General features: G+C 43.6%; 1 protein-coding gene across 1 annotated transcript; it reads left to right on the forward strand.

The window, feature by feature from the left end:
* Positions 1-6242: 6242 nt before the first annotated feature.
* Positions 6243-18347, forward strand: Rbm24 (RNA binding motif protein 24). The gene is made up of 4 exons (XM_036189222.1): positions 6243-7171; positions 8230-8353; positions 9741-9795; positions 16243-18347. Exons 1-4 carry the CDS (start codon positions 7004-7006, stop codon positions 16604-16606), a joined length of 711 nt encoding a protein of 236 aa, XP_036045115.1. The 5' UTR covers positions 6243-7003; the 3' UTR covers positions 16607-18347.
* The last annotated feature ends 7592 nt before the right edge of the window (positions 18348-25939 follow it).

The raw sequence follows: 25939 nt of genomic DNA on the forward strand, positions 1-25939 counted from the left end.
TCTCACAACTATGGGTCTAGTGGGGTATGGCACCTTCAGTTCCAGGACTGAGTCATCAGAGGTCACTGCACTTGGGGAGGTTCAAGGATTTTTGTCAGGATGGGACGCTCGGTGGAGCTCAGTATCTAGTCAATGAGCAGTCACTTGACCTTCGTTCGCCTCTAAGAGCAGTTCAAGACTGAGCTTGAAGCATGGGGGGGTGCAGCCCAAAGGAAGGTCAGACTTAGGATCTCTGCATCTGACCTACCTGTCCTCAGCCTGCGCACTCCATTGCATCCAAACAAAATAGCTTTTGCCCTGACACTGCCAAAAGTCCCACCCTACCTTGAGGGGGTCAGCTTAGGACAAGCCAATCAGAGACTAGCCAGAGCAGGCTGGGAGGAGACAGTGTCTGGTAACAGCATGACCTCATGCTCATGTCATGCTTGAAGCCTGACCTGCTTCTGCACTTTCCAATCCTAGGATCAGAAGTTCAAGGTCATGCTACATAATGTGTTTGTAGGCTGCCTCACATGCCTAAGATCCTGTCTAGGAAGAAAGAAGGGAGGCAAGGAGAAAGGGAAGAAAGAAGGAAAGGAGGACAGAAGGAAGGGAGGGAGGGAGGGAAGAAGGGAAGGGGAGGGAAAGAGGGAGGGAGGGAAGAAAAGAGGGAAGGAGGGAGAGAGGGAGGGAGAGAGGGAGGGAGGGGAAGAGGGAGGGAGGGAAGGAGGGAGGACAGAATAATAAAGGAAAATTAAATCTGATGCTATTGTATTGAGGACAACTTGACATTATGTGCCACAAGCTCTAAATATGGGCATACCCTTCAATGTAATACAGAAACTTGTAAGAATGCACTCATCAGACAAATATTTGAGCACTGAAGGTAAACAGTGAACAAGACAAAGTCCCTTATGGAGCCAGCCTTAAGGAGCAACTAAAGATGAATATAAAGGCTTATGCATAAGGATATTGATTTGTAGTCCTTTGTAACAATCAATAAAATAACATAAATACTCAACAAAGTAAAAATGCTTAAATAAATGTCAGAGCACTGATGTAATAAAATAGTATTTAAAATGAATTACAGAAACCATTTCATGATAAGGAAAAATATTTCACCTTATAAGGTTCTTTTAAAAAAGGCTGATGGTAATATAGAGTGTAGAGTGGAATGAACTGGTGTTTGTACACTGTCCTGTGTGTTATTTGTATGCAAGAAAAGCTCAGAATTGATTGCCCTGAAATATCAATAGTTATTCTGAGAAGAAGAACTGTGGGTGCATTTGATTTTCTCTTGTGTGTATCTTGCTATCAATCTGTAATTTTCTATAATAAATATGCCTTTCCATTATTACTAGAGAAAGCAGCTTTGGCAGAATGACCTTGAATAGTTTACATTAGAAAGGAAATAAATGACACTCAAGTATAAACATAGGGCTGTCTCCTAAATCTGGGGTAACCAACAGCCATCTTTAAATAAGGGGGTGGGAAGCAGCCTTCATTCTAGTATGAGTACTTCTTGTTCCTTCCCTGTCCCTCTAATGTCCCCTTTCTTTTTGCTAGAGAGAAAACCTGTGCCTTGTCCATGACATGAAAGCACTCTATCCCTGAGCTGTGCCCACATGTGCTTTCTAATCGAGAAAACCAAACATGTTCTGGGGGCCGGTTAAAGGCTGTCTGGATCAGACCCCATGCCTCCTGTCCCAGGATTCAGAGCTATTTCCACCACTCTGCCCTTTGCCTAGACCACAGCAACATCACCAGGATAACACTGTCATCAAGAGCGGTCATCCAATACATTTGGAGAGTACCATCAGTGCCCTAAAAATAACTCGGCAGCCTAGAGGCTCACTGTGTACTGGCTTGAAACCTAAGTGCGCCCTGAGTTGAAAAGGCAAGCCACATGGGGGGTTAAATGCTTGGATTCTCTCCCTGGCCTTCCAAATTTAAACAGAGATTCAAGTGTGCCCACAGTCTCAGCAGAGGGAAATTGTTTGCAAGGTGAAATTAACCATGAACTTTCTTGCACCTCTCACTTTTGTTTTAACTCTTGTGTGATCATTTAAATAAATGCACCCTGCTTTCAGATGCTTTTTATGCTTGACATGAAATCAGTACTGTGACTTCAAGAGTTACACTTGTCCATTTCAAGCCGTTTATCAGCTAGCTGAGGTGGAATGCAACATGAACAGATTTCTCCAAGAAAGGGCTGAGCTGCAAGGACGGGGCTTCCTATTACCAGTTCTGTGCACAAAACCACCAATGGGGCCATTACATGCATGTGTTGTTCTCTGAGCCTGAGGATCACCAGCCAGCCCGAGAAACAGGCGTAGCTACTTAGGGCTGTTCCAAAGGCCAGAAAGCCTGTGAGCCTGTATCAGAATGTTTACAGGGACTCAAAAAGACCCAACATTCCCAAACAAGCTAAACAAAGGCCTACCTGAGGCCACACTTTATTTTCAAGAAATGTTAAGTACCCAGCCTAAACATTCTGCAAGCCGTCAGTTCTCTCTAGAATATATTGGCTCATACCCAGCATGGGATATGGGTTATATATCTTTAAGATAATATTTTCAGTCAATATTTCTTGAGTGTGTGTGTGTGTGTGTGTGTGTGTGTGTGTGTGTGTGTGTGTGTGTGTGTGTGTGTTTTCCAGGGTATGGATGAGCATGTGCACACGGAGTTAATGCCCAGCCTTTTAGGTCACCATGGTTTTTGCTGTTTTGTTTCCTTTTCAGGGTCTCTCTCTGGCCTGAAACTCAACAAACTAGGCTAGGCTGGCTCCCCACTGGTCCCCACCTCTCAAATGCTGAGATGGGTTGCAAACTTACTCTACTCCACATAGCTTTTTTACATGGATTCTGGGGTGAAATTAGGGTCCTCCATTTTGCAAGGTAAGCCCTACACTGACTAAGCAGATCCCCCAGAACCTGGCTTTCAGTAGATATTTCTTCAGTATTGTAAAGTAAGTTCTGCCCATGGTTTTGATGGCCTGAAGTGAAAGCCAAGAGAGTGTCTCTACACTCGGGTAGATTATTGTCCAGGAGGAAATGACGCTTTTCAACCTTTACAAAATGCCGGTGTTTTTCCCCCGTTCAAAAATCTTCTAGATGCATGTAAGCATGGACTTGCTATCCATTAGTTAAAGAGGGAGAAGTAGAGGGAAAAAGAAAAAAAATAGATAAAATGAAGTCCTACCTTTGAGTTTGGTTCTGGCCTTTCACAGGTAAAGATTTTGAACAATGTATGCTAATTTACTGTAAGTAATAAAATTATATCAATCTTGGTAATCAAGGATTCAGGCCATCCATGTGCACTAATTTGGATATGGCAAGCTTAGAACTTATTTCTAACGTTTACAGTATTTTACCGCTCTTTGTTTCCAAAGAAGAACACATCCTATTGCACAAGGCATGTGGCTGTCTGTGTCTCCTCTGCCAAAAGCAGCTGGGAACAAGAGAAGAGTCTTCACATATTGTTATTTCAAATCTGACTTTGTGATGGGTCATTGTACAGAAACACTCAGTATTTAATAATCTTGAGGTTTGGATTCAGATCCATCTGACAGCCTGGGGGGTGGGGGAGATACATGGTTTGATGGCACAGGTTCATAAACTGCCTGAGAGTGGAGCTGGCTTTTATAGCTGTGCCTACCTCTGGGCGGCTGTGAAACCAAACCCATGGTAGGCAATGAGAACACTGGCTGGTGCCTTCTACTGATGCAGATTTAGGAAATAATCACCTTTCCACTTCAGCCTCATTCTCAGCAACTCACACCAGTTGATTAGGGATGCCTTGATTATTTCTGGAATTTCAAATATATGTGAGTGCCCAGGTTTCATCTTGTTCCAAATGAAGCAATTTTAGACAAAAGTATCAAATATTTTCTAAAGTCACATTATCAGAGCCCCCTGGGATTGAAGGGAGCTGTCACCTGTGTTATTTCTTTTGGAATAAGTACAAGCCTGCCCCACACTGTGTGTGTGTGTGTGTGTGTGTGTGTGCGTGTGTGTGTGTGTGCTCGCACGCGCAGAGGCCAGAAGTTGACCAAGATAAACCAGCACATCTAGCTTGGTGATACTGGGGTCCGAACTCAGGTTCTAGCACCGCATAGCAAGCATTTTACCCAGGAAGTTGTTGCCTGAGCCCTCCAAGTAAACAGTGGCTTTCCTCCCCAGCGCTGAGCCCTAGGATACAGCTATCTCATTGTAGGGCAAGAGCTTCCTCTCAGCTCTCTCCACTTTGCCTAGTGCCCACTATCCAAACTGCCGGCTGCACTCCCAGCCGCTCTCCTTCCCTGAGAGTGTCACAGTTCCCTACAGGGTGGGCTGGCTTCTTACCCATTAAGGAAGACACAAAACAGCTGATGTCACCTGTCTGTGAGATGTCTTGATAGGCACTTCCCTCTCAGAGCTCTTTTGCCTGAGCTTCAGTGAAGAACTGTAGTTCTTAAGTGACATGACACGGTGAATGTTACATGTCAAAAAGCACACCTCTTCTGTTTCAGGGCCTGCTTTTTTATTTTAAAAAATTATCTTTGGTCATGCTAGCACTGAGTCCCTTCTCAGTGGGGAGGGTTTATATTTCCACATTCAGGCTTTCATCTAAAACATTTCATATGAAGTGCTTACATTATAAATTACTTAATTTTGTTCAGCTGGATTAACAAAAAATGGAGTTCTTACTTTTCCTTTTCTTTTACTGGGGGTTCAAAGTTAAGAATCACTCATCTCAGTCACCCTTCTGTGGAAATCAGCACGATGGACTGAAGATTTCCTACCAGAATATTTGCTAATGGTTCTTATTCACCTTTGCAAACACCACATTCTTCATTGTCTTGGGTTGACAGCTAAGGTGCCCTGGAAAGTAACTGGGGTATGTCTTTGGGGTTCTATCAGATTAACACATTGACCTGTTTAAAAGGAAATAAAAGATGTAGCCCAGGGGCAATTAGTGTTGGGACTGCACTGGACTCTCCAAGCAGAAACCTCTTAAACAGAAATCACGCAGTGAAAGCAGAGGGTGGAATGTTCTGTTCACACTGAGCACTTTCATCAGGGCCTGGGGATGTAGCTCAGTTGGCGGAATGCTAGCCTGGCAGGCAGGAAGCCCTGCATTCCTTCCCCAAGCATAAACTCAGAGCAGTGACAAGTGCCTGTAATCTCCGTATTCAGGACTTCGAGGCAGGAGAATCAGAAGTTCAAAGTCATCCTTGTGATTCACAGGAAGTTCAAAGCCAGCCTAGGATATATGAAACCCTGTCTCAAGAAAGAAAAAAAAAAAGTGTTTTATTCCAAACCTCAAATAGGACTGATTTCAAAGCTTCTTTAATTAAAACCCTTGTTTAGTAAAAGAAGTGGCAATGAACTGGCTTAAATCAATAGATATATACCACATTTAATGTGTTCTACGAACACTCTCAGACTCGCTGGTAGAAATCAGTGGTTATGTAACAGGTTGGGTTTTGTTGTTGTTGTTTTTTAAGAAATCATACTTTTTACAATTATGTTCAGATAAATAAATGAGGTCAATTCACTAAGCATTTTGTAATTTAACTAGAAAGAAACCGATTCTTTGGTTGGGAAATAAAGGAGGTGGGGGTGAGATTGACTTATGAGACAGACATTGTACCCATCTTCCTGAATAACTAAGTTAGGCAGGAAGCACAAATTTGATGATTGTGGGGGGTACAGGCCTAATACTTGGTCCTCTGAAACAGAAGGCACACCATGATTGACACAGACACCTTTGCTGGCTGTGAGCCATTCAAGCTAATGGTTTTCTCAAGCACACCCAAATGCTAGGATATTTGCTAATTTTTTTTATTATAAATATTGTTACACACACACACACACACACACACACACACACACACACACACTCCACACCACACCACACCACACCACTAGGCTCTACCTCTTGTTTCCCCACAGCACCAGCTTTCGGGGGGCCAAGAAAACTTGAGGGCTCTTCTCATGGTCCAGACCCCTAGAGGAGGTGTCTGGGAGGGGACTGGTCTCTCTATAAACCGCCTCAAACCCCGAAGGACTCTCAAGTCGGTCGTGCCATCATGGCCTAACGCGAAGAGCTCTCTGGTCGGCTTTAGAGAGCCAAGCAGCTCCCTTCCCAGGCGTACTCTAAGTGCTCTGGGTCCCTGCCCGAGTCGCCAGGGGTCTTTGCGACTTTGACCAGTAGGAGCAGGCAACAGCAGAGCCAGGCCGCCTCCTGCGTTTTCCAACTCTACCCCAGCAACAGCGCCGGAGCCCCAGCCAGGCGACCCAGCGCCGCGCCGCGCCGCGCGCGGGGAGAGAAGCAGCTGTTCCCAACAGCTGGGGGGCGGCGGCGCCGGGCGCCCCAGGTGCTGTCCCGGCCAATCGCAGGCGTCCGGCCCGCCCCCTCCCCAGCCGGGCATCGACCCCCGGGCCGCTGGGGAAGGGAGCAGAGGGGTGGTGAGCTGTCCTCCGTCCGCACTGGTCTGGCAGCTCCCAGGCAGGAGGGACCATCACCAGCCCCAGCCGGGCCCAGCGCCGCGCCCCCAGCTGCCACCTCCGCGCCCCGGGGCACAGTGGCCTCTGAGCCTCTCCCTCTACCACCCCAGCCACTCGATTTTTTTTTTTTTTTTTTTTTTTTTTGAGAAACATCTACCTCTTCTGGACTCGGAGACCACCCTCTCTTTGCATTTAATTAATTTATTTTTATTTATTATTTTTTTTTTTTTTTTACTTTCACGAGGGGTGAGTGCAAAAGGCTCGCGCAGTCTACAGCCGCGCAGCTGGTCACTCGGACGATCGAGAGGGTCTGAACAGTGACCGGACGTGGGGACGGCATCAGAGCACCCGGGCGAGTGTCGGGGGCCGCGGGCCACTTGGGAAGTCGCGCGCCCAGCGCCCACGCCGCGCCCTCGCCCCCGCGCGCGCCCTCGGCCCCCGGCGGCCGCCGCGCGCTGCGGGAGACGCGGAGCCCGAGGACCAGGCGCAGCCGCAGCCGCAGCCGGAGCCCGAGCCGCGGGGCGGGCGCGAAGATGCACACGACCCAGAAGGACACGACGTACACCAAGATCTTCGTGGGAGGGCTGCCCTACCACACCACCGACGCCAGCCTGCGCAAGTACTTCGAGGTCTTCGGAGACATCGAGGAGGCCGTGGTCATCACCGACCGGCAGACTGGCAAGTCCCGGGGCTACGGATTTGTAAGTTATACCAAAGGGAGGTCTCGGGTGGGTAGGGGGGCTACTAAGAGAGGTCTTGGAAGGGAGACCGAAGACAGGCCAGAAGGGATAGAGTGGTCTCAGGCCCTTGAGGGTCAGAGCTTGGGGGTGAGGGGCAATGTGGGACCTTGCGGGACCTCCCCCTCCACTCGGAGCTGAGCTGAAACTTTAAGCCTGACGAGGTTTGGGGAGCGAGGGCCTGTGCCTGCCTCAGGCGATGCTCTTTCGGGTGGCCAGAGAGCTGGGGAATGAGACCCAGATCTTGGATGAAGAGAGCTGGGAGGGAGAGAACGGAGCCCCACACGGTGGCATTCCGGGGTTGGAGGCTGGTTGTTAAGTGCGCTGTTGCTTTGTTTAAAAAAAAAAAAAAAAAAAGTGTGTGTGTGTGTGTGTGTGTGTGTGTGTGTGTGTGTGTGTGTGTGTTGTGGCGTTGAGGCTGGGCTAGGGAAGAGACACCGAGGGGGTCTGGAGCAGATGTTTCCCCTTCTTGTCACACCCCTACCTTGTAAATTGCAAAGGTAAATTCTAAAAAGGAAAGGAAAAGCTGACCCTCTGGCTATTTGCCTAACTGAAACAGCGCCTTAAGCCTCCTGGAGATTTAAAGGGGCAAATTCAGCTGCTCAAAGAGCTGGGAGCCCTGGAGCAGGACAATCGCTATTGTCGCCCAGGAGTGTTTGCTGTTGGGAGCACCGGCTGGTTTGAGGCTGGACTTTGTTTAAAACCCACAGTGCCTCTGGGGCCAGCATGAGGACCCAGAGGGGACGCTGGGAAGGGGGTAAATCTACAGGCGATTTCAGAATTGTGGCTTCCAAATCCTCATCAGGCCCCACACTAGCATCCTCAGGACTTTGGGTAGGGGTGGAGGGCTTCTTCCTTTCTCCTTTCTGCTTATTGTTTTAAACAGAGGATGAAGGGTTCATGTCCCAATCCCCTCCCAGATAAGAAAGAAAAGGAAAGAAAAAGCAAGCTCAGTGGCTTTGATACTTTTCCTTCAGGGGTTAACTGAGGGCTTTGTGTGTATGTCTGTGTATGTTGCTAAGGTCACCATGGCTGACCGGGCTGCTGCCGAAAGGGCCTGCAAGGATCCCAACCCCATCATTGATGGTAGGAAGGCCAACGTGAATCTGGCGTACTTGGGAGCAAAACCAAGAATCATGCAGCCAGGTGAGCAGTGTCCTCCTCTCCCCTCCCAACTTCCCACCCACTGTGGGGAATGAGCCATTACCAGCCCCAGCCCAGAAAACACCGGCTTCCTGAAAATCTGTAGCGGTGTCTGGTAAAACTTGAGCCGTGGCTGGTTATTCCACCAAGGCATTAAAGATATATGAGCATTCTAAGTGTGCCGCTGGGTACTTGAAATGTATCTATGTGAAAAAAAAAAAAAAAAAAAAAAAAAGAACTTGGGGTCTAGATAGCTTGCACCCAGAAGTTAATTCAGACATTTCATATACAATGATATATATGTTTATCTGCTTTCATTGTTCATTAGCCACTTGTAGCTAAAAAAGCAAACTATGTAGGCCTTGTTGCCACCAGCTAGTAAGCCTCCCTTCTCAGTGTGATCTAGGCCAGTCACAGTATGCTCAGAGCAGGCATGACTAAGAAAGCACATGTTTTCACATACAGAATACTAGCAATCAAATACTTACGCATAGTAAGTTTCACCTTTACAGGTTGCAGATTTTTTTTTTGGACTGGTATTTACTTGGAGATGAGAAATAATTTATTAAAATCCCTGTGGCTGTTAGCTGACAATGGGATGTAGTGTATTTGTCTATGCGAAAATACAACCTGTTATTTGCTACTGCCCTTGACATTCCTTGGGAATAACTCAGTTGACAATAGAGCAAACGTCTTCTTCCATTCCTTGGGCAAGCAACTTTGTTGACTAAACCATGTGCTTTTCACTAAGCCTTTCCTATGGAAGTTTAAAAAGAGGTTGACACCTCCGCTCAGGGGCTCAGCTGTCAGAAAGGGAATACACAGAGAAATACCCACTAACATTCAAAACTGTCTTTCTGAAACATCTTTTGTGCATGTACTATTCTTAAAAGAATGATGGGGAAATTTGTTTTTGTGAAAATTTTAATACTGTAAATATAAAATGTAAATATAAATTATAAAAATTTTCAAAGCATTCAAAATGTTCCTAATTGCAAAGATGTTTTCTCCTCCCCTCTCCCCATGGGTTGCAACTATAGGAATATTTGTGAGTTTAACTTCATTGTAGTTCTTGGATCTCCTTCATGAGCAGTTTTCTCTGGCCTAATTTATTTTAAATCTTTTTTTATGGCTGTTAACTAAGCTTCGCCCCCCCCCCTTTTTTTTTAAGTTTTCCAATCTTAGTCTATCCAACTGTTTATTTAGGATGAATTATAACATTTATAAAACATATACACATATAAAACATATATAAAGAACATGTCCATGTATACTGGAAAGTGTCATAGGAGTGATTCTTTTTAAATTAGGAATTGTGATTACAGTTTCTGTGTAGGAATAGTGAAGTATCTAACTGTAAACAAATGGAAAATGTGTGTTTTTTTGTTAGGTTTTGCCTTTGGCGTTCAACAGCTTCACCCGGCCCTTATACAAAGACCTTTCGGGTAAGTCAACTCATCAAACCCTCTACAGGTTTAACATGGCTACCATTTGTTTCCCTGTCTCTTTGTTATGAACAGACAAGGTCGACACGTCACAGAATGTTCCGGGTTATGCATATTTATATATGCTTATATATCTTTTTAATGCTGATACTATAAATATTTTTAGATGAGTCAAGTTATCTGACCAAGTATGCAGTCTCCAAACCAGCCAAATGTTGGGCTTATGATTAACCAAACCAAACCAAACCAAAGTACCAGGTATGAGTTGTGCACAAGACATGTGTCCCATCACCATTCGTGCTGTTCAGCTTGACTCAATGTTATTTATCTCTTTCTAACCTGACAGGGCTCGTATACAGTTAAGCTAACTGATGAGAAGGATGCGATCATAAGAGGTGGACTAGTTCTGTTTGGAGTTAAACTCTGTAACCAGTAGACTCAGACACACAAGCTCAGATGGTGATTAACCATGCATGGATGTTGGTGGTGTTGTTTTTATTTTTCACTATAGTCCATAGCCCTCCGTGTGCTTTATTTTATTTATTACAGTAATGAAGTGGTGTTGATAGCTAAACTGTGTGCTTTGACTTAATTGAACAGAGCTGTAGTGAGTGTTTTCTTTCCTTGGGGAAGGGGCTCTTTGCCGTTTGTTTTGGTGGTGGTGGTGAGCAGTGTTGACTTTTGACTTTGCCTTGGGAAGCAAAGGGCCTTTTTTCCCCCTCCTGCTTTTAAGCTATTAGCCTGTGACTTCCATTTAACATTTTTGTAGTGAGTGCTAAATCGTGTGATTTCTTTCTGTAAGAATACAGATTCACTGCTTGCATGTTGTAAGTCTCTGTTTTCTGGGGACGGGCTTTCTTTTGCAATGTATGTCCACTTCCAGGTCTTCGATAAAGGTTCAGCAGCTCTATTCAGATTTCATTAACACTCACCAGTTTGGGCTTTTCTCCCCCTTAATTTTGTTTGGTTTTTGTTTTGAGTAAGCACAGTACTAACTCCCACCTTTCAGACCTAACAGGTGAACAGCCTGCTCATCTTTGTGTTTTCTCTGGGTTGTTATTACCAGCTCCTGAGGTCCCCAGTTTCCTTGTATTAAACATGACACAGGTGGGAAGCCACCTTCTATGGCCATCAGTTTACCCTGGACATTAGGGTCTGTTTCCTCTGTCTTCCACCTGATCGATATTCTTGTTAGCTCTGATTCTCTTTTGAGTATCCAAGCTGTTGGAAGAATTTTATTGATATCCAGCTTAGGACCTAAACATCTCCATGCATGACCTAGCAGACTAGAATCCGTCTTCACAGATAGGTATCTACCATAAGTACTTCCCAATGTAAGCTAAACTAAAACCAAGTAGTAAGTTGACTTGGAAGAAGCAAGTTATATTTTGCTGGACACTTTCTTACTACCCTCTCGTTATGTTAATCTATTAGTAACGCACTCTTAGCGATATCTACAACATTTTTTAAAGCTATAATGCAGTATAACTATGTATCAAAGCCCCTTCCAAGCCAACTTGGATGTGGACAACAAGCCATGAGTCAGTTGCATTCTTACCTCGCTCTCCCTCCTCTCCCCCCTCCCTCCCTCCCTCCCCTCCCCTCCCTTCTCCCTCTCTGATATTTCATTGGTGTGGACTATCAGTCTAGGTGGGAGTGGAAGAAAACATACATCTGAGGGTGTAATCGTGAACTTAGTCCTGACCTCCCAGGAACCATTGCGAAAGAGCTTAAAACCAAATCAGTGAACAGCTTTTGTTAAGTGTGCATCACCTCGTACAAACAAGTTGCGGGTTCAGTTGTGGGCAGCAAAAAGATGCCAGAGCAGCCAAGAATTGTTGATTCAAGTTTGAGAGGAATTGAGAATGGCAAGAAAACCCATGCATTGGGAGAACAGGACAAGCCATGAGGAGGGAGAGTAGACTTGAATCACATGAGGACACCGGGTGTGTCAAAAAGGTGTGATGGGATAAACTAGCCGGGAGGGTCAGCAGAGAGGGTCCATGTAGAGAGACTACAGTGCATCTGAGGACCAGCTGAATAGATCTGGCCTGGCAGTGGGAGTCCTTCCAGAGCCTTGAGAAAGAAAGTAACTCAAAGAAAAGAACCACCAGGGTGATATGTATTACATGGACCTCTTAAATCAAGTGTGTTTTGATAGTAACCTTTTGTTTTTAATCTCTTCTGATATTAACTGTCTTTATGAAGAATGGTGATTGTTACACTGTGCATAAATTGGTTGAACTTGAGATTCAAGTTGAACTTGAGATGAGAAGCAGAGAGCATTCCAAGTAGACCATGTTAGGTTTCTCTTTCTTTTTTGAGTGGTTCTCATACTGCCCTGATGCCAAGTCTGTAACCAGCAAATCACACCTGGTCATTCTAAACGCCATATGAATGCCATGTTCTTATCTTAGGCCTGCCTGTAAGCAAGCTTGAGAATTCCCACATTTTGACTTGTTTGAAAGGCTGGTGAGGAAACTATTAGTTTTCTGTGGTCCTTAAATGGCCCCTGGGTTACCTAAGATCTTTAAAGACACTGGATGAAAGAACTTCTGATTTAGCGCAGAGGGCAGATGTGGAGGAACTTGTGGCCTGAATGAGCATCAGCTTCTAAATGGTCTCTGTTTGAGAGGTATTTGCTCATCACAGCTTGGGAATGGAGATGCTACAGGTTTGTGAGTAGACACTCAAGGAGTAGTGTGCACCAAGTTAACCATGCACAGAAGCATTCACGGAGCACCTTTTCAGTGCCTGGGTGTGTGCAAGAGGTGGAAACCCGGTGCACTCTGTGCATAGAACTGGTAAGAGACGTACATAAATTATGCCATTTAATTCTTATAATAAGCCTTTGGAAAAGATGCTGTTATGGTTCTTTCTTGGCAACAAACATAACAAGTACAGATAGGTTTATTAACTCCCTCTTCCCATCACAGAACTAGTGAGTGTGTTAGAGTGATTCCCAGTTCGGTGTGCCTCACTTTGGAAGCTCTGTCCACTGATGTTAAGCTACAGCCAGAAAAGACATAATGTCACTTTCTCATCACCTAGTAATAAAATAATTAGTTCTGGGAAGGGCCTCAGACAAAAGCAGACCAATGGGTCTCAGGACGTCGTCATGAAGAAGAGGAGCTAGATCTTGGAAGGAGGTTGAGGATAGGGAACTATTTTATTAAGTATTAAGCATCTACTGTATTAACCACTGGAAGCCCCCTCACAGGGAACTTTATTTCATGTACAGCAACTCTGGGCTGGAAAATGTCAGTCTCTTTCACATAGGAACAGTGTGAGATAAAGAGGGAATGTTGACTTCCAAAGGTTCTTGTGCACTGATGTCTAGGCCTAGGGTGGATGGGGGAGGTAGAGGCTGGAGGGAGGGTTGGCATCCTGTGTGTGGAATGGATGGCATGTGCCAAAGTGGAATCTGGTGGTCTGTGGCATGTCCAGGAAATAGGAAGATGCCCTACTGACCTGGGTCCAAAGGTAAAAAGAAATACTGAAAATGTGTTTTGGAGACAGATGCACAAAAAGCCCAAAATGGTGAGATTTAAGAGATGGTTTGGTGTGGGATTGGGAGTTAGTGACTCGTATAAACAAATGGATGAAAGGAAGGCTTGGTCACCTGTCTACACGATAGACTGGAAGAGTTAACTGAGTGTGTTACTGCTTTGAAAGTCACAGAGAACAGCCTGGCTGGGTGGCATATGCCTGGAATCCCAGAAGTCTGGAGGTTGAGGCAGGATTGATCCACAGAGGGACCTTGTCTTTAACAAAAGAAGAAAGAAAGGAAATCACAAAGAGAAGTCGGGGGACCTGAAGAGATGGAGATAGAAGGGAGATGTAGCCATTCTTTCTTTAATCACCCAAGGGTTTGGAGCTGCTTGATGTAAGCATTCTATAGTGGATTAAGGAACTGTTGGTTGGTAGAATTTTAGTAGAAGAGGCATTCCCAATTTGCTTTACTGAGTTCCTTATACTATTAGAAGAACTCCCAACACACCCTTCCGCCCTCTGCTGCCTTCTTCATGGACTGAGACATGAGTCTCTCTGGGGTTCTCTGGGCTCTGACTCTCCATCATCTTTTAAAGGCTCCAGGACTTCATTTCCCTCTGGGATGTCTTCCTCACCCTTGTGAGGAAGAACGGAAGAATCTGATCTTCCAGAAAAATTACTTGTGTTCTCACCAGATAGCTTTGTCCAATCAGAAGTAGTCATTAACATAAATATAGAGACAGTAATTCTCTACGCAATCCTTTCAGTGTCTTAACACATTCTTCCTACACACACATCCTGGGTGTAGAATGGATGGCATGTGCTCCCCTTTTTTGGGAGAATAAACTTCCTTTGAGCTACTCTGTTATTTGAAGATCCAAACCTCTCAACCATCACGCTGTGCTCAGGACATCAGGAGCACACTAAGGGTTAATGTCTCCCTATCAGTGAGGTTCAGACGGGCTGGCCTTTGTAGCTGATAGATGTTTTACTTTGGCCTTATAAAGACATTTTATCCTCTGGAAACCCTTGTCGCATGACAGAATCAAAAATAGCGCTGTGCAGCCTCTGCTGTCCGTCACCACATGTAAACTGGCAGGAGAGAAGGCTCTCTTAGCTGTGTCTGCACATTGTGGACATATCAGCTCTGGGGACAGTGTTTTATCCAGCCACACCTGTCACCAAGGGTGAGCCAGTCACCTGATCTGCCACAGAGTTCTGAATGCGTGCACGACCACGCGCCTGGTTCCTGACATGCAGTTAAGAACATCTCCAAGTGTCCTCAGAAACACTTGTCGACATGGTTTCTGCTGGCACTGAGAAAGAGCTACAATTCGAGTAAAATTGAATGTATTTTTATCCCGGGGAGACAGAGTTCACCACCCTCTCTGATAAATTCATCTTTTCCATGGATGTTCTTAACGAGTGCTTCCAGTAGAATTCAGAAAAGACAAAGCAAAAAAAAAAAAAAGTCTGTGTTTTTGAAAAGCCTGAACATGATGTTTTTGTGTCGAGTTCTTTAGAATTTGAAGATGGTTATTTGTGCTTGTGCTACTAATAAGTTGGTTTTGTTGACAGCCAGATAGCATGCCTGTGTTCTATTTTTAGAAAGATGGGGGGTTGTGAGGGAGATTCGTTTAAAGAAAGACAAAAATAACCAGATATTGGAGGTAGCACTTTATAAATGGGCGGCGATGAACTTAGGGCGGCAGCAGTAATCATGTGATCTCATAGACAAACCTCTTGGGATTTATTGTTTAACCATCACTTTCGTGAGGTCCTCAGGTCTGCCCTGTGTGTGAGCTGCAAATACAGCACTAAAGATGATACTTGATGTTTGTTTCATGTTCCTGGCTGTTTTCAGGGTGACCCATAACCATACAACTGAACTATACAAAATGTTAACCACCGGGGCAGATGAAAAGCAGATAGGCTAGTGAATCAGTTTCTTCTGGCTTCGAGGCTGACGTAAGAGTTAGTGGGCATGCAGAATAAGGGCTGTCCGACAATGTATGTCTTTGAAGCCTCTATTAAGTTCAGAGACATTTGGTTGTATTTTCCTGTCCCTAACTTTCCATCAACCTCATCATCCCCAACCCCTTTCTGTCTGTCTTGCATAGAGACAAGCAAGCTGGCTGAGCCTCATTTGCCTGATAGTCGAACAGGTTTGACTGACTATTCTGTCCTTACGGGGGAAAAAAAAGCGTGAGCACCAGTGTGCTGCACACCTCTTTGGGGATCACTGCTGGGACTGTGAATAGCATTTTGGTAGCTTCCCACAACAGCCTCTGTGAGCCGAGTGAGCTGCACTACTGTTGTTTGAGGAGCGTGACTGCTGTGTTATCACACTTGTGAACTTTTACACTCCTGGTTTTGGGTGTTTTTATTTTATTTTATTTTGTCGCCTGCTTCTTTTGTAATTATGATTTTTTAATCAGGGTGACTGAGGTTGCCGAGAGATTAATGTGTGCCGAGTCTGCCTAGCGATTTCAAATAGGGTTGCCATGATAAACGTTCAGAGACTATTCTCCCATTAACAGCCAGGCGTCACTCCTCAGAACCATGTGATCTCAACCTCCTGAGTCCTGCATTCACAGCACGGATTTTTCTATTTGTTAGCCATATCTTTCTTATATGAACCTGACAAAACCTCATGAAGCCCTGTGAAATCTCTGTTCCGGGCACAGCCCTGGCGAATCATGGTTCATTTTCCAAACGTGGCATACCTGATACTGCAGGATTCAAAGTCTTAAGCAGAAATTCTAACAAGGAGAATGCCATTCTGTCTTTGTTGATGAATTCTCTCGAGGGTACATCAAATGGACTGCTAAAAAGTAGATATTATGGCAACCCTATGTTGATAGCAACCACTAAATTTGAGTTTGTCTCCATCTCTGAGCAAAGAGTTCCACTGGAGATGACTGTTGTCTGACTTCTTTTCTCATTTCTTCACAGGATCCCTGCCCACTATGTCTACCCGCAGGCTTTTGTGCAGCCTGGAGTGGTTATTCCCCACGTCCAGCCCACAGCAGCTGCGGCTTCCACCACGCCGTACATTGATTACACTGGAGCTGCCTATGCACAATACTCGGCGGCAGCAGCTGCAGCCGCAGCAGCCGCTGCCTATGACCAGTACCCCTATGCAGCATCCCCAGCGGCTGCAGGCTACGTGACCACTGGGGGCTACAGCTACGCTGTCCAGCAGCCGATCACCGCCGCTGCACCTGGGACAGCTGCAGCCGCGGCTGCAGCAGCTGCGGCCGCAGCAGCCTTTGGCCAGTACCAGCCTCAACAGCTGCAGACAGACCGAATGCAGTAGACGAGCCATCTGATCCAAGTCAAAGGGTTTCTCTTTCCCTCCCAATTTCCCAGTTTTTAGTAGAGAATGTTAACGTTGACTTACTAGCTTTAAAGGGAGAAAGCAAAGCTATTGTGAATCAGAGGCATTACTTTTTTCATACTCCGAGTAGTGCTGCGGATGAAGAGGGGAGAATGGGAGGGCGAGAAGCAGTTTTTGAAGTCAATCCCAAAGAGCCTGAGTTACACAGAATAGCCACTAGGACATGATGGCAGGGGTATCAGTGGGACTTCACTTTTGTATCGGGATTTTTATTTTTTGCTCTTTTTATAGTATCAGGGAAGCAAACTGCCTTTTCCAAGTTAGAAAATGCTATGTGAATCTAGTTGAACCAGGGAATATGGAGTGAGCAATATGTAGCTTGAATTATGTGTAAAAGTAGATTTTTAAAGACAAACAAGATGGCAGCAGCGCTAGCGGTCCTTTGTTGCAGTCCCCCCACGGCCTGCAGAACTTTGTTGAGGCAGAAGGTAGTGTTTTCGTTATCTCAAAAATGGGCATCGAACAATCAGTTTAGAAGTATGGCGGTGGGTACAGGGGTAGGCAGGTACCAAAGCTATTTTCTCATCTGTCCTGTGGACTTGTGGGATCGTGGAGCAATTGATACTGTACCAGCCACTCAGACAATCAATGGCACACACAGTTCTGGAAGGAGACCATCACTTGTACTTGTAGGAGGAGCTTGTCACATTCTAATCCCTCTCCCCACCCTGTTTCACTTGGGGATACCTTCATCTGCTGGTCAGGCTTCCACCACCACTTTTCTATTTATTGTAGGGACTGGGGCTTATGGGTAAAGGCAGGCAAAGTTTGCAGATGCTCAACCTTTCGGGACTGTCTGGAGGGCCTTTATTTTCTTCCCCTGTTTTAAATAATTCTACACTTTTTAGTATCTATTTCAGAGTCCTATTTAAAACTATTTATTAGTGACTACAGTACCTAAGACAGCAAGGTTCTTGACATTACAATTCTTTGATGGTTGATGATCATGTACTTTATAATGTGCCTTAATAATAATCCTATTTAAGATATTTATTTTTAAGTTTTACTCTGCTGCACTCTAAAGGAAAGAACTTTAGACGTGACACTGTAAGATTATGTATTCATCTCATGGCATAAGTTATTTAGTAGGTCTAGATGTAGCATATTAAATATTAACCTATTCAACTCAAGATGTTGGCTTGGATTTCTTTAAATTCATATGTGCACTGTTCAAGAGGGGTACTATTACCTGAACACATTTGAGTTTATTTTAGTCTTGAGATTTTCTTATTTCAAACAAGCTCCATTGCTGGTTCTGTGCTTCCTCCTCTTGATTGTTTAACCCCTGCAGATCTCATCTATTGGGAACTCATGGCTTCCCCACTTTCCTGGTGTAGTGTACGTAGTTTTAAAATACCGCTTTATATTTTCCTTCTGAAAGTGCGATACTTGCGATTTTTACTCTTAAACTAAATTGAATACTATTTTACACTGTATTGGACTTTTATACTTGAAGAACTTCATACAAGGGACAACAGGTTAGCGTTTTTATGGACTTTCTCCATTGTCACTGGATTTAAGTATTCCCATATCAGACAGTGGTATGCAATGGAGACATGGCTCTCCTGTACAGATTATTTATTTGTTGTGTATATCGCTTTATAACATTTCAGATCTTCTAATCTATTCACTTGTATTAAATATAATTTTTAAAAACTGCTGTTGCATTGGTTATTTCTAGTTCTACAGGAAAAAGGAATGGTTCTATTTCTAATTAGTTTTTGCATTTTGAGAGAGGCTGACTATGAACACTTGATGTAGCCAAGGACAACCTTGAACTTTTGATCTTCTCCTCCTGAGTGCTGGCAGTACAGGCATGCTACCTAGTGCTTCTTGAATTTGGGGCAAGCACTCTACCAACTGAGCTACATTCCCAGCCCCCCTTCCCCTTTTTAAAATTAGTTTGATTAACCATGCATGCCTCATGGAAAACATTTTTGGGAACATTAAAATCTTTCTGGGAACATTAAAATCTCTTGGAGGTCCTACTTTTTGACCTTTAAATTAAATTTCACTAAATATCCACCTTATGTGTAATAAATAGACCATCCCCCTAAACTGAGCCCTAAAGGACCAGTGGTATCACTGAAAACTGTTGATGGCTGGGAAGGGAGAAGGGGGTGTCACTAGTCCCACCCTGGATCAGGACAGTGATGTATGCTGTGAATATGTGTGGCTCCCATTAGTTACAGTGCTGGATTCAGATAAACTAAAGGCTGAGGCTAGCCTCAAAATTTTCTAGAAATGCCAACAGATCCAAATGCCCTTGCTTATTTGTTTGTTGTGCTAAAACTGAACCTCGGGCTTCCCATTGCTTAAGCAAGTGCTCTCCCACTGAACTACATTCCCATCCCCCTTTCTGACTTCTGACAGGATTGCATATATACCAGGCTGACCTCAAACTCACTGTGTAACAGAAAATGACCTTGAACTTCTGGTCTTCTGCCTTCAACCCCTGAGTGTTGGGATTCCAGGTGTACCCCATTACAGTTGATGTAGGTGGTCCTGGGGTTTGAATCCAACCAAGGTCCATCCCCAGTCCCAGCTTTTAATTTTCCAGACAAGGTCTCTCACCACATGGCCCTGGCTAGCCTTGAACTTACTCTCTAGAGTAGCTTCAACTTGAGATCTTCTCACCTTAGTCTCCCTGCAGGCCTATACCACCAGATTACTTTTAGTAACTCCATTTTGAGTGATGTTTTCAGGCTTCTTAGATAGCTGATTGGAACAAAAATGCCAAGCTCTAATAGTCATAAAAGTATCATATAGCAGGCCCTCGATGCATAACCACAAATAGAGAGAGTGAATTCATGGGAGCAATTGCTGCAATGTGCTGTAGTGATGGCTAACCAAATGGAAAGTTCCCAGTGGGGAGGTTTTACTTTTTAACGGCAGTGTGGTAATACCTAGTAAGGTATGCGTTAGAAAGTCAAATAAGCAATATGTGTTAAAATGTCAAGGGAGTGGCTATATTTATTATCTTAAAGAGTAGGTGTTACTTTCATTTTACTGTGCATAGTTTGTGAACCCTTGGTCCTCTTGTCTCCCAGATCCATGGTGTGTCTTGAACCCTATTAGTTTTCAGTAGTTAGAGGCAACAGAAAGATGTACAAGCAGGCCATCCTGCTTTATAACCATCCTCCCATTTAGAACCATTGCAGGTTCAAACTTCAATTGCCTTTCATTTCAAAGGCAATGTAGACAGCAGTTTATCCCCAGTGGGAGGTGGAAATGAACCTTGAGCTATGATCAACAATCAGGAGAACCATGTCTGAGCTGCTTAATGCACTAGTGACCATTTTAATTTTTCAGACTTATGAAAGGTCACTTTGGTCCTCAACAAATCATCTGTCGCTGAATTTGAAGTAATCTTTGATTTATTGATTAAAAATAGGTCAGACAGTTCCAAGGAAAGCATATTAAAAATAGCCAGACTCAGGAAAGTCTAAAGTCCACCTATTCTAGCTAGCCTGTACATTTCCTTAGAGTATTTCCTGATGTCTAGTAATAGAAAGATCAGCACTTTGTAACATTAATGCATAAATTTCTAAATGAAATGAAAAAATTAATATCTAATAAAGAGGAAAAAGGTATCATGATAACAACATCTACAACAGGTATTTGAGAAGACAGTGTGTCTGAGATCCAAGGTGTGGAATGAGTTCTCTACTCAGTATGAGTGTCTCTGCTTAATGGTGGAGTGATATACTAGGCAGTGAGTGAATGATACCCACCATAGTCCCCCTACCTCTCATGCCATGCTGATTAAATGATGAAAGCTATGGCTTGTCTCTTCCACAACTCATGTTGAGATTCCATTCTCTTTGTGAGCTGTTGAGAGGTGAGTCCAGACGTGATTGTCCAGAGAATAAGGCTGTGCATCTGCCAACAGAGCTATCCATTCATGGATTTGTGGACTGATGGCCTGAAGACTTCTCTCGAAGTGGGTCTACTAGAAAAGCCACTTTGCTTAAAAGTCTTTTGTGAACTCCCTTTCTCTGACCACAAGATGCCCTGCAGTGCCTTAAGGATGCCCCCCAAGAAAGCCATTACCATATGGGTCCCCTCTGTGTTGGACCAGAACCGTGAGCTGAAACAAACCTCATTTCTTTATAACATACCAAATCTGTGGTATTGTGTTACTGGCAAGAGAAAAGGGACTAATGTGGTAGACTAAATGATAATTAATCATTTTAGAAATTTTAAAGTATGGGGCAAGTGAAAATTAGCCTGAGACAATGTAGTCTGGGATTTTGTTGTTGTTGTTGTTGATCTGTATTTTTTGTTTGTTGTGTTTTTGAGACAGTCACCTGGAGCTCAGATTGGCTATGAACTCACTATGTAGCCAACAATGATCACAAATTGTTGATCCTCCCGCCTCCACCTCCTGAGTGTTGAGCTTTCAGCTGTGGACCACATCTGGTTTTGTCCAGTACTGGAAATGGAACCTGGGGCTTTGTGCATGTTAGGCAAGTGCTCTACCAACTGAGCTACATCCCCAGCCGTAATGAGGAGATGTTAAAATATTAATTTGGTAACTGGCTTCAATCATCTCATTAAATGACCCTTCTCAAGAAGACAAAAATTGTGTTTCATGATGTGATCTCCGTTTCATCCCAGTCTAATAATAACCAAGTAATCAAACAGCCAAATTGTACAGTAACAGCAACTCCAAATAAAGAGTGAAAGAGAGAGTATACGAGCTAGGGAAGCAGGAGCAGAAGCAAAGATTACAGAGCACATTTCTCCCGCAGAGGCTCTCTATTTAGTCCCTTCCTCGCTCCTGTCAAACGTTCTTAATTCCTTTGGAGTCTTAAAAGCATTCATTAAGATGACAACCCGAGGCTCAGAAGGGGCAGAGGTGAAGACGAACAAGAAATAAATAATAAATGCTTTTTCATGCTTACTTTTGTCCTCGCTTCTCCTTCAAGAGTTCCAGACTGTTTCCATGGAGATTCTAACTTTGTTTTTGCTTAAGCACTTTGTATAAAAGAGATTCATTTTGGGGTTTGGTTCTGAGTGGGATTTTAGTTCAGTAGTGATTTTTGCTTAAGTCACTTGCATGACAAGCTCTTTAAAGGTTCTGGTATTTTTAATTGGCATAATAATTGTACATTTTTATGGGGTAAATATGATGTTTTGTTGCATGTGTATATAGTGTCATAATCGAATCAGGGTAATGAGCCTATCTACAATCTCAAAATAATTATCATTTGTTGTGGTGAGAATATCTCTCGGGCTATTTTGAATATGCATCAGTTGAATAGCTTAGGCTATTTTGCAATAGACATTATTGTTAACTTGAATCACCCCGCTGTGTGATAGAACACCAGAATTCATTCTTCCTATGTAACTTGTATTTATTGTCCAGCCTCTCTCCATTCTGTCCCCTGGCTAACAGCAGAATCTTTCATAGCCAAGATTCTTCATTCTGTTTCTGTAATATCAGTTGAAATCCCATGTGTGGATGAGACCACATCTTATTTGTTCTTTTATGCCTGCATCCTTCTTGGTGTTGCATATGGCAGGGCTTCATTCGTATCAGTAAGGCTGACAGTATTTAGATAAACACATATGGGCATCACATTCATATACATGTCTGTACATGATGATTGAGTTGACTTGAATGGGTGTCACATCCTGGCTGTTTTGCGCAGTGCTGTTATAATCAAAAAATGCAGCTATCTCTACCGTAAGACTGACACTCAACTCTATTTGACAGATGAAGTAATGGCTTGATCATTCAGTAGTTCTCACTTTAATTTTGTGAGGAACCTCCACCCAGTTGACCACAGTGACTATGATAATTCACACCCCCATCAATCATAGTATATAAGAGTTCCCTTTTTTCAGAGATCCATCTGCCTCTGCCTCCCAAGTGCTGGGATTAAAGGCCTGTGCCACCATAAACCTTTAATCAGAGGCAGAGGCAGGCAGATCTCTGAATTTGAGGCCAGCCTGGTCTACAGAGTGACTTCCAGAGAAACCCTGTCTTAAAAGAAAAAAAAAAAGAAAACTTAGGGTCTTAGGCATGCTGGGCAAGTATTGTATCATTCAAATATATTCCTAACCTCCTTTTTTTTCTCTCTTTTGATGAAAGCCATTCTTAACTGAGAGGAAGTGACATGTCACTGTGGTTCTGATTTGCATCTTCTTGATAATTGTTGATGTTGAGTTTTTTCCATAGAACTATTGAAAATTCGTTTAAAATTATAATAATAGCTATTATTAGTGTGTGTGTGTGTGTGTGTGTGTGTGTGTGTGTGTGTGTGTGTAGGCTCCTGGACCATGGTTCATATATGGAGATCAGAGGACAGCTTTATGGAATCAGTTCTTTCCTTCTACCTTACATGTGGTTCAGGGATTGAACTTAGGTCTACACTGTATATCTAAGTCAATACCTGCTATGCCATCTCACCAGCCTCAAATTTCAAGGTTCCTTTGAAGTCACAAGAAGAAACAAAGAAGACCATTCATATGCAGTCTTTGGTGCATATATAGACTTTGGTATTTTTAGATAAGAAAAATGGTAGGATTTAATATAAAGTCATTATGATCAATGCACAGACTTTGACCCCTCTTAACGAACAACATCCTCGGAGATGTCCCTCCTCTCTCCTGTCACTTGCCTCCTGGAAGACAAATGTCATTGCCTTTTTATAGCCAACATGTCCCACCAAGCTACTAATATGCTTTAGGTGGACTGGAGTGTACATATCATTTCCTTTTCTGCCAATGGAAGAGATAATTCCAATTAGACTATAGCATGGACTGGATACAAATCCTGATTTCTTTTCATTTAATTACCCAAATAGTGTGTCCACAGAATGGCCCATATCTGAAACTAACTTCCAAAAGGAATTGTTTAAATACAAAAGCCTAGTCTGCCAAATAGAATCATGTACCTTAGTTCTGACTATATAGTACTCATCTACCCATCAGTCATTCCCATCCAGAGATAAATTTGTTCACTTTTTAAGTGCCCTGGTTCTGCCATCTGTCCCTGCAGATCCCTCAGGTGAGGCAGAAGAGACACAGAATGCTGCTTGAAGAATCTTAGGGTGTGTACATATCTTCCCTTCTGCATTTGTTCATGGGAATTTTGATTTCAATTTTTTAGATTTATTTATGTATATGAATGTTTGCCTACATGTATGTATATGCACAACATTCATGCCTGGTGCTTAGGGAAGTTGGAAGAAGTTGTTAGATCCCCCTGGAACAGCAGTTACTGATGGTAGTGAGATACCACGTGGGTGCTGGGAATCAAACCCAGGTCTCTACAAGAGTAACCAGTGCTCTAAGCTGCTGAGCCATCACCCCAGCCCTAATTTACCTGTGCTTTGAAATTAGAGGAAAGGATGCAAAGAAAATAATGGGGACTGGGGACTCTCGGTGGGTAGAGAGCTTCCCTGGAGTGCATGAGGCCCTGGGTTTAATTCTCAGCACTGAATAAGCCAGGAATGACAGCGGGCTGGCATAGAAGTAGTAGAGTCTGAAATTCAAGGTCATCCTTGATTAAATAGCAAGTTTCAGGCCTGTCTGGGATACATGAGACCCAGTCTTTAAAGATAAACTAAAATAATGAAATAGGAGGTAATTAGGGTTAGAGGCATCTCCTAAAAATCAGTGAAGGGGCTGAAATGATATGTGAGTTATGTGGGTTGGACAATGTGAGTTGAGGGATACCACTGGGTTGCTGTGTAGGGAAGAGAACTAGTCATTCCTTGAGTGGCAAGATCCTTAACCTGAAAGCAGCCAATGGCATCGTTACAACATAGCAACTAGACACACAGTTTCCTTCTGAGTCTTAATTAAAGACATTTTAGAAGAAAGCTGCTATTTTAAATTTGATATTTATTTTTTCTTTGTTATTTTGGGCATGGTGTGTGGGAACAAATGTGTGTGCATGCCTGTGCAGAGGCCAGAGGACAACAGGTGTTGCCTTAAGGCAACAGAGGAATACAGGGTTCCAGTATGATGTCATCAGCTGCTAAAATCTGCTGGATCATTGTCATCAGCCCCTGACATTGTTAAAAGATATCAGAAGTGTCTTAGAGCCCACCCAAGACAGGGTCAGCCTTGCCTTGGTTTTGCCACCTTCATCCCTATGTGGAAAACATGGTACATGTGCAACAGAGAGAAGTTATGTGAATCACTTCAGTCTGTCTTTGCTCAGAGTTATCTTAATCAAGGAACACAGATCTTCCTAAACAACAGCACTGAGAAATCTGGCTGGTTATTTATCTGACTCTACCATTCTTTGTATCGTCTGTTTTTAGCCTGTTTACGTCTAGAACATCCACTAGCGGGTTGCTAGGAAGAGGCTCCATGTTTGTGTTTTCACCAGATCAGTTTCAGAGGCTGCTTAAAATGAATCCAGACAGGAAAACTCAGAGACTTCTTGACTTAGGTGCTGGAGATGGAGAAGTCACAAAAATCATGAGCCCTCATTTTGAAGAAATTTATGCTGCTGAGTTTTTTTCTGAAACTATGACCTGGCAGCTCCAGGAGAAGAAATACAGAGTGCTTGGTATAAATGAATGGCAGAATCTCTCGCTGGCCTGGAACTCACCAAGTAAGTGACTGGCTGGCTATCTAGCACCAACCATCCTCCTGAGTTCACCTCCTCAGCACTGGGAGTACAATTTAAGCTGCCACATCAGGCTTACTTCACGTAAAGTTTACAAAAAGTTGTCAAAGTAAAAGATTTCTAAACACCAAACTCTGAAAACTTAATTCAAGCTCAAATGCCTAACGAACCGGAGCTCCTCCTTGTATCACGTGGTACCACCCTGGTCTTGGTTTGCTTTTCACTGCGCACGCTATGCACACACCACCAGCAGACGTTGCTGAAATCCCTCAGCTGCACACTGTCTGTGACATGAACGCCAATGTTTTTACTACATGTACAAAGCTTTTTGCTCTTATAGGAACATAATAGCATAATTGTGGGAAACAAAGCTGGTCAATGTTTTCCTATTTTCATTTCTTACATGTAAGTATCAAATTAGTACATCTTTGGACTGTATTGGGCTTGAATGTTTGACCTTAAATTTTTTTATTTGAAAGCAGAACATGGTGGCGCACACCTTTAGTCTCAGAACTCAGGGGACAAAGGCAGGAGAATCTCTGATTCTGAGGCAGACTGGTCTATATAGTGAGTTCCAGGCCAGCCAGAGTTACATAGAGAGACTCAGTTAACAAAAGAAAAGAAGAGAGAAGAGAGGAAAGAAAATGCCACTTGCCAAC

Source organism: Onychomys torridus, chromosome 5 (genome assembly GCF_903995425.1).
Source record: "Onychomys torridus chromosome 5, mOncTor1.1, whole genome shotgun sequence".
NCBI classification, from domain to species: Eukaryota; Metazoa; Chordata; class Mammalia; order Rodentia; family Cricetidae; genus Onychomys; species Onychomys torridus.

Excerpts from the sequence above, each read along its gene's own strand:
- Rbm24 (XM_036189222.1), top strand. The coding sequence starts at position 7,004 with ATGCACACGACCCAGAAGGACACGACGTACACCAAGATCTTCGTGGGA. Across the intron at positions 8,354-9,740 it reads ACCAAGAATCATGCAGCCAG|GTTTTGCCTTTGGCGTTCAA; the intron begins GTGAGCAGTGTC and ends TTTTTTTGTTAG. Across the intron at positions 9,796-16,242 it reads CTTATACAAAGACCTTTCGG|GATCCCTGCCCACTATGTCT; the intron begins GTAAGTCAACTC and ends ATTTCTTCACAG.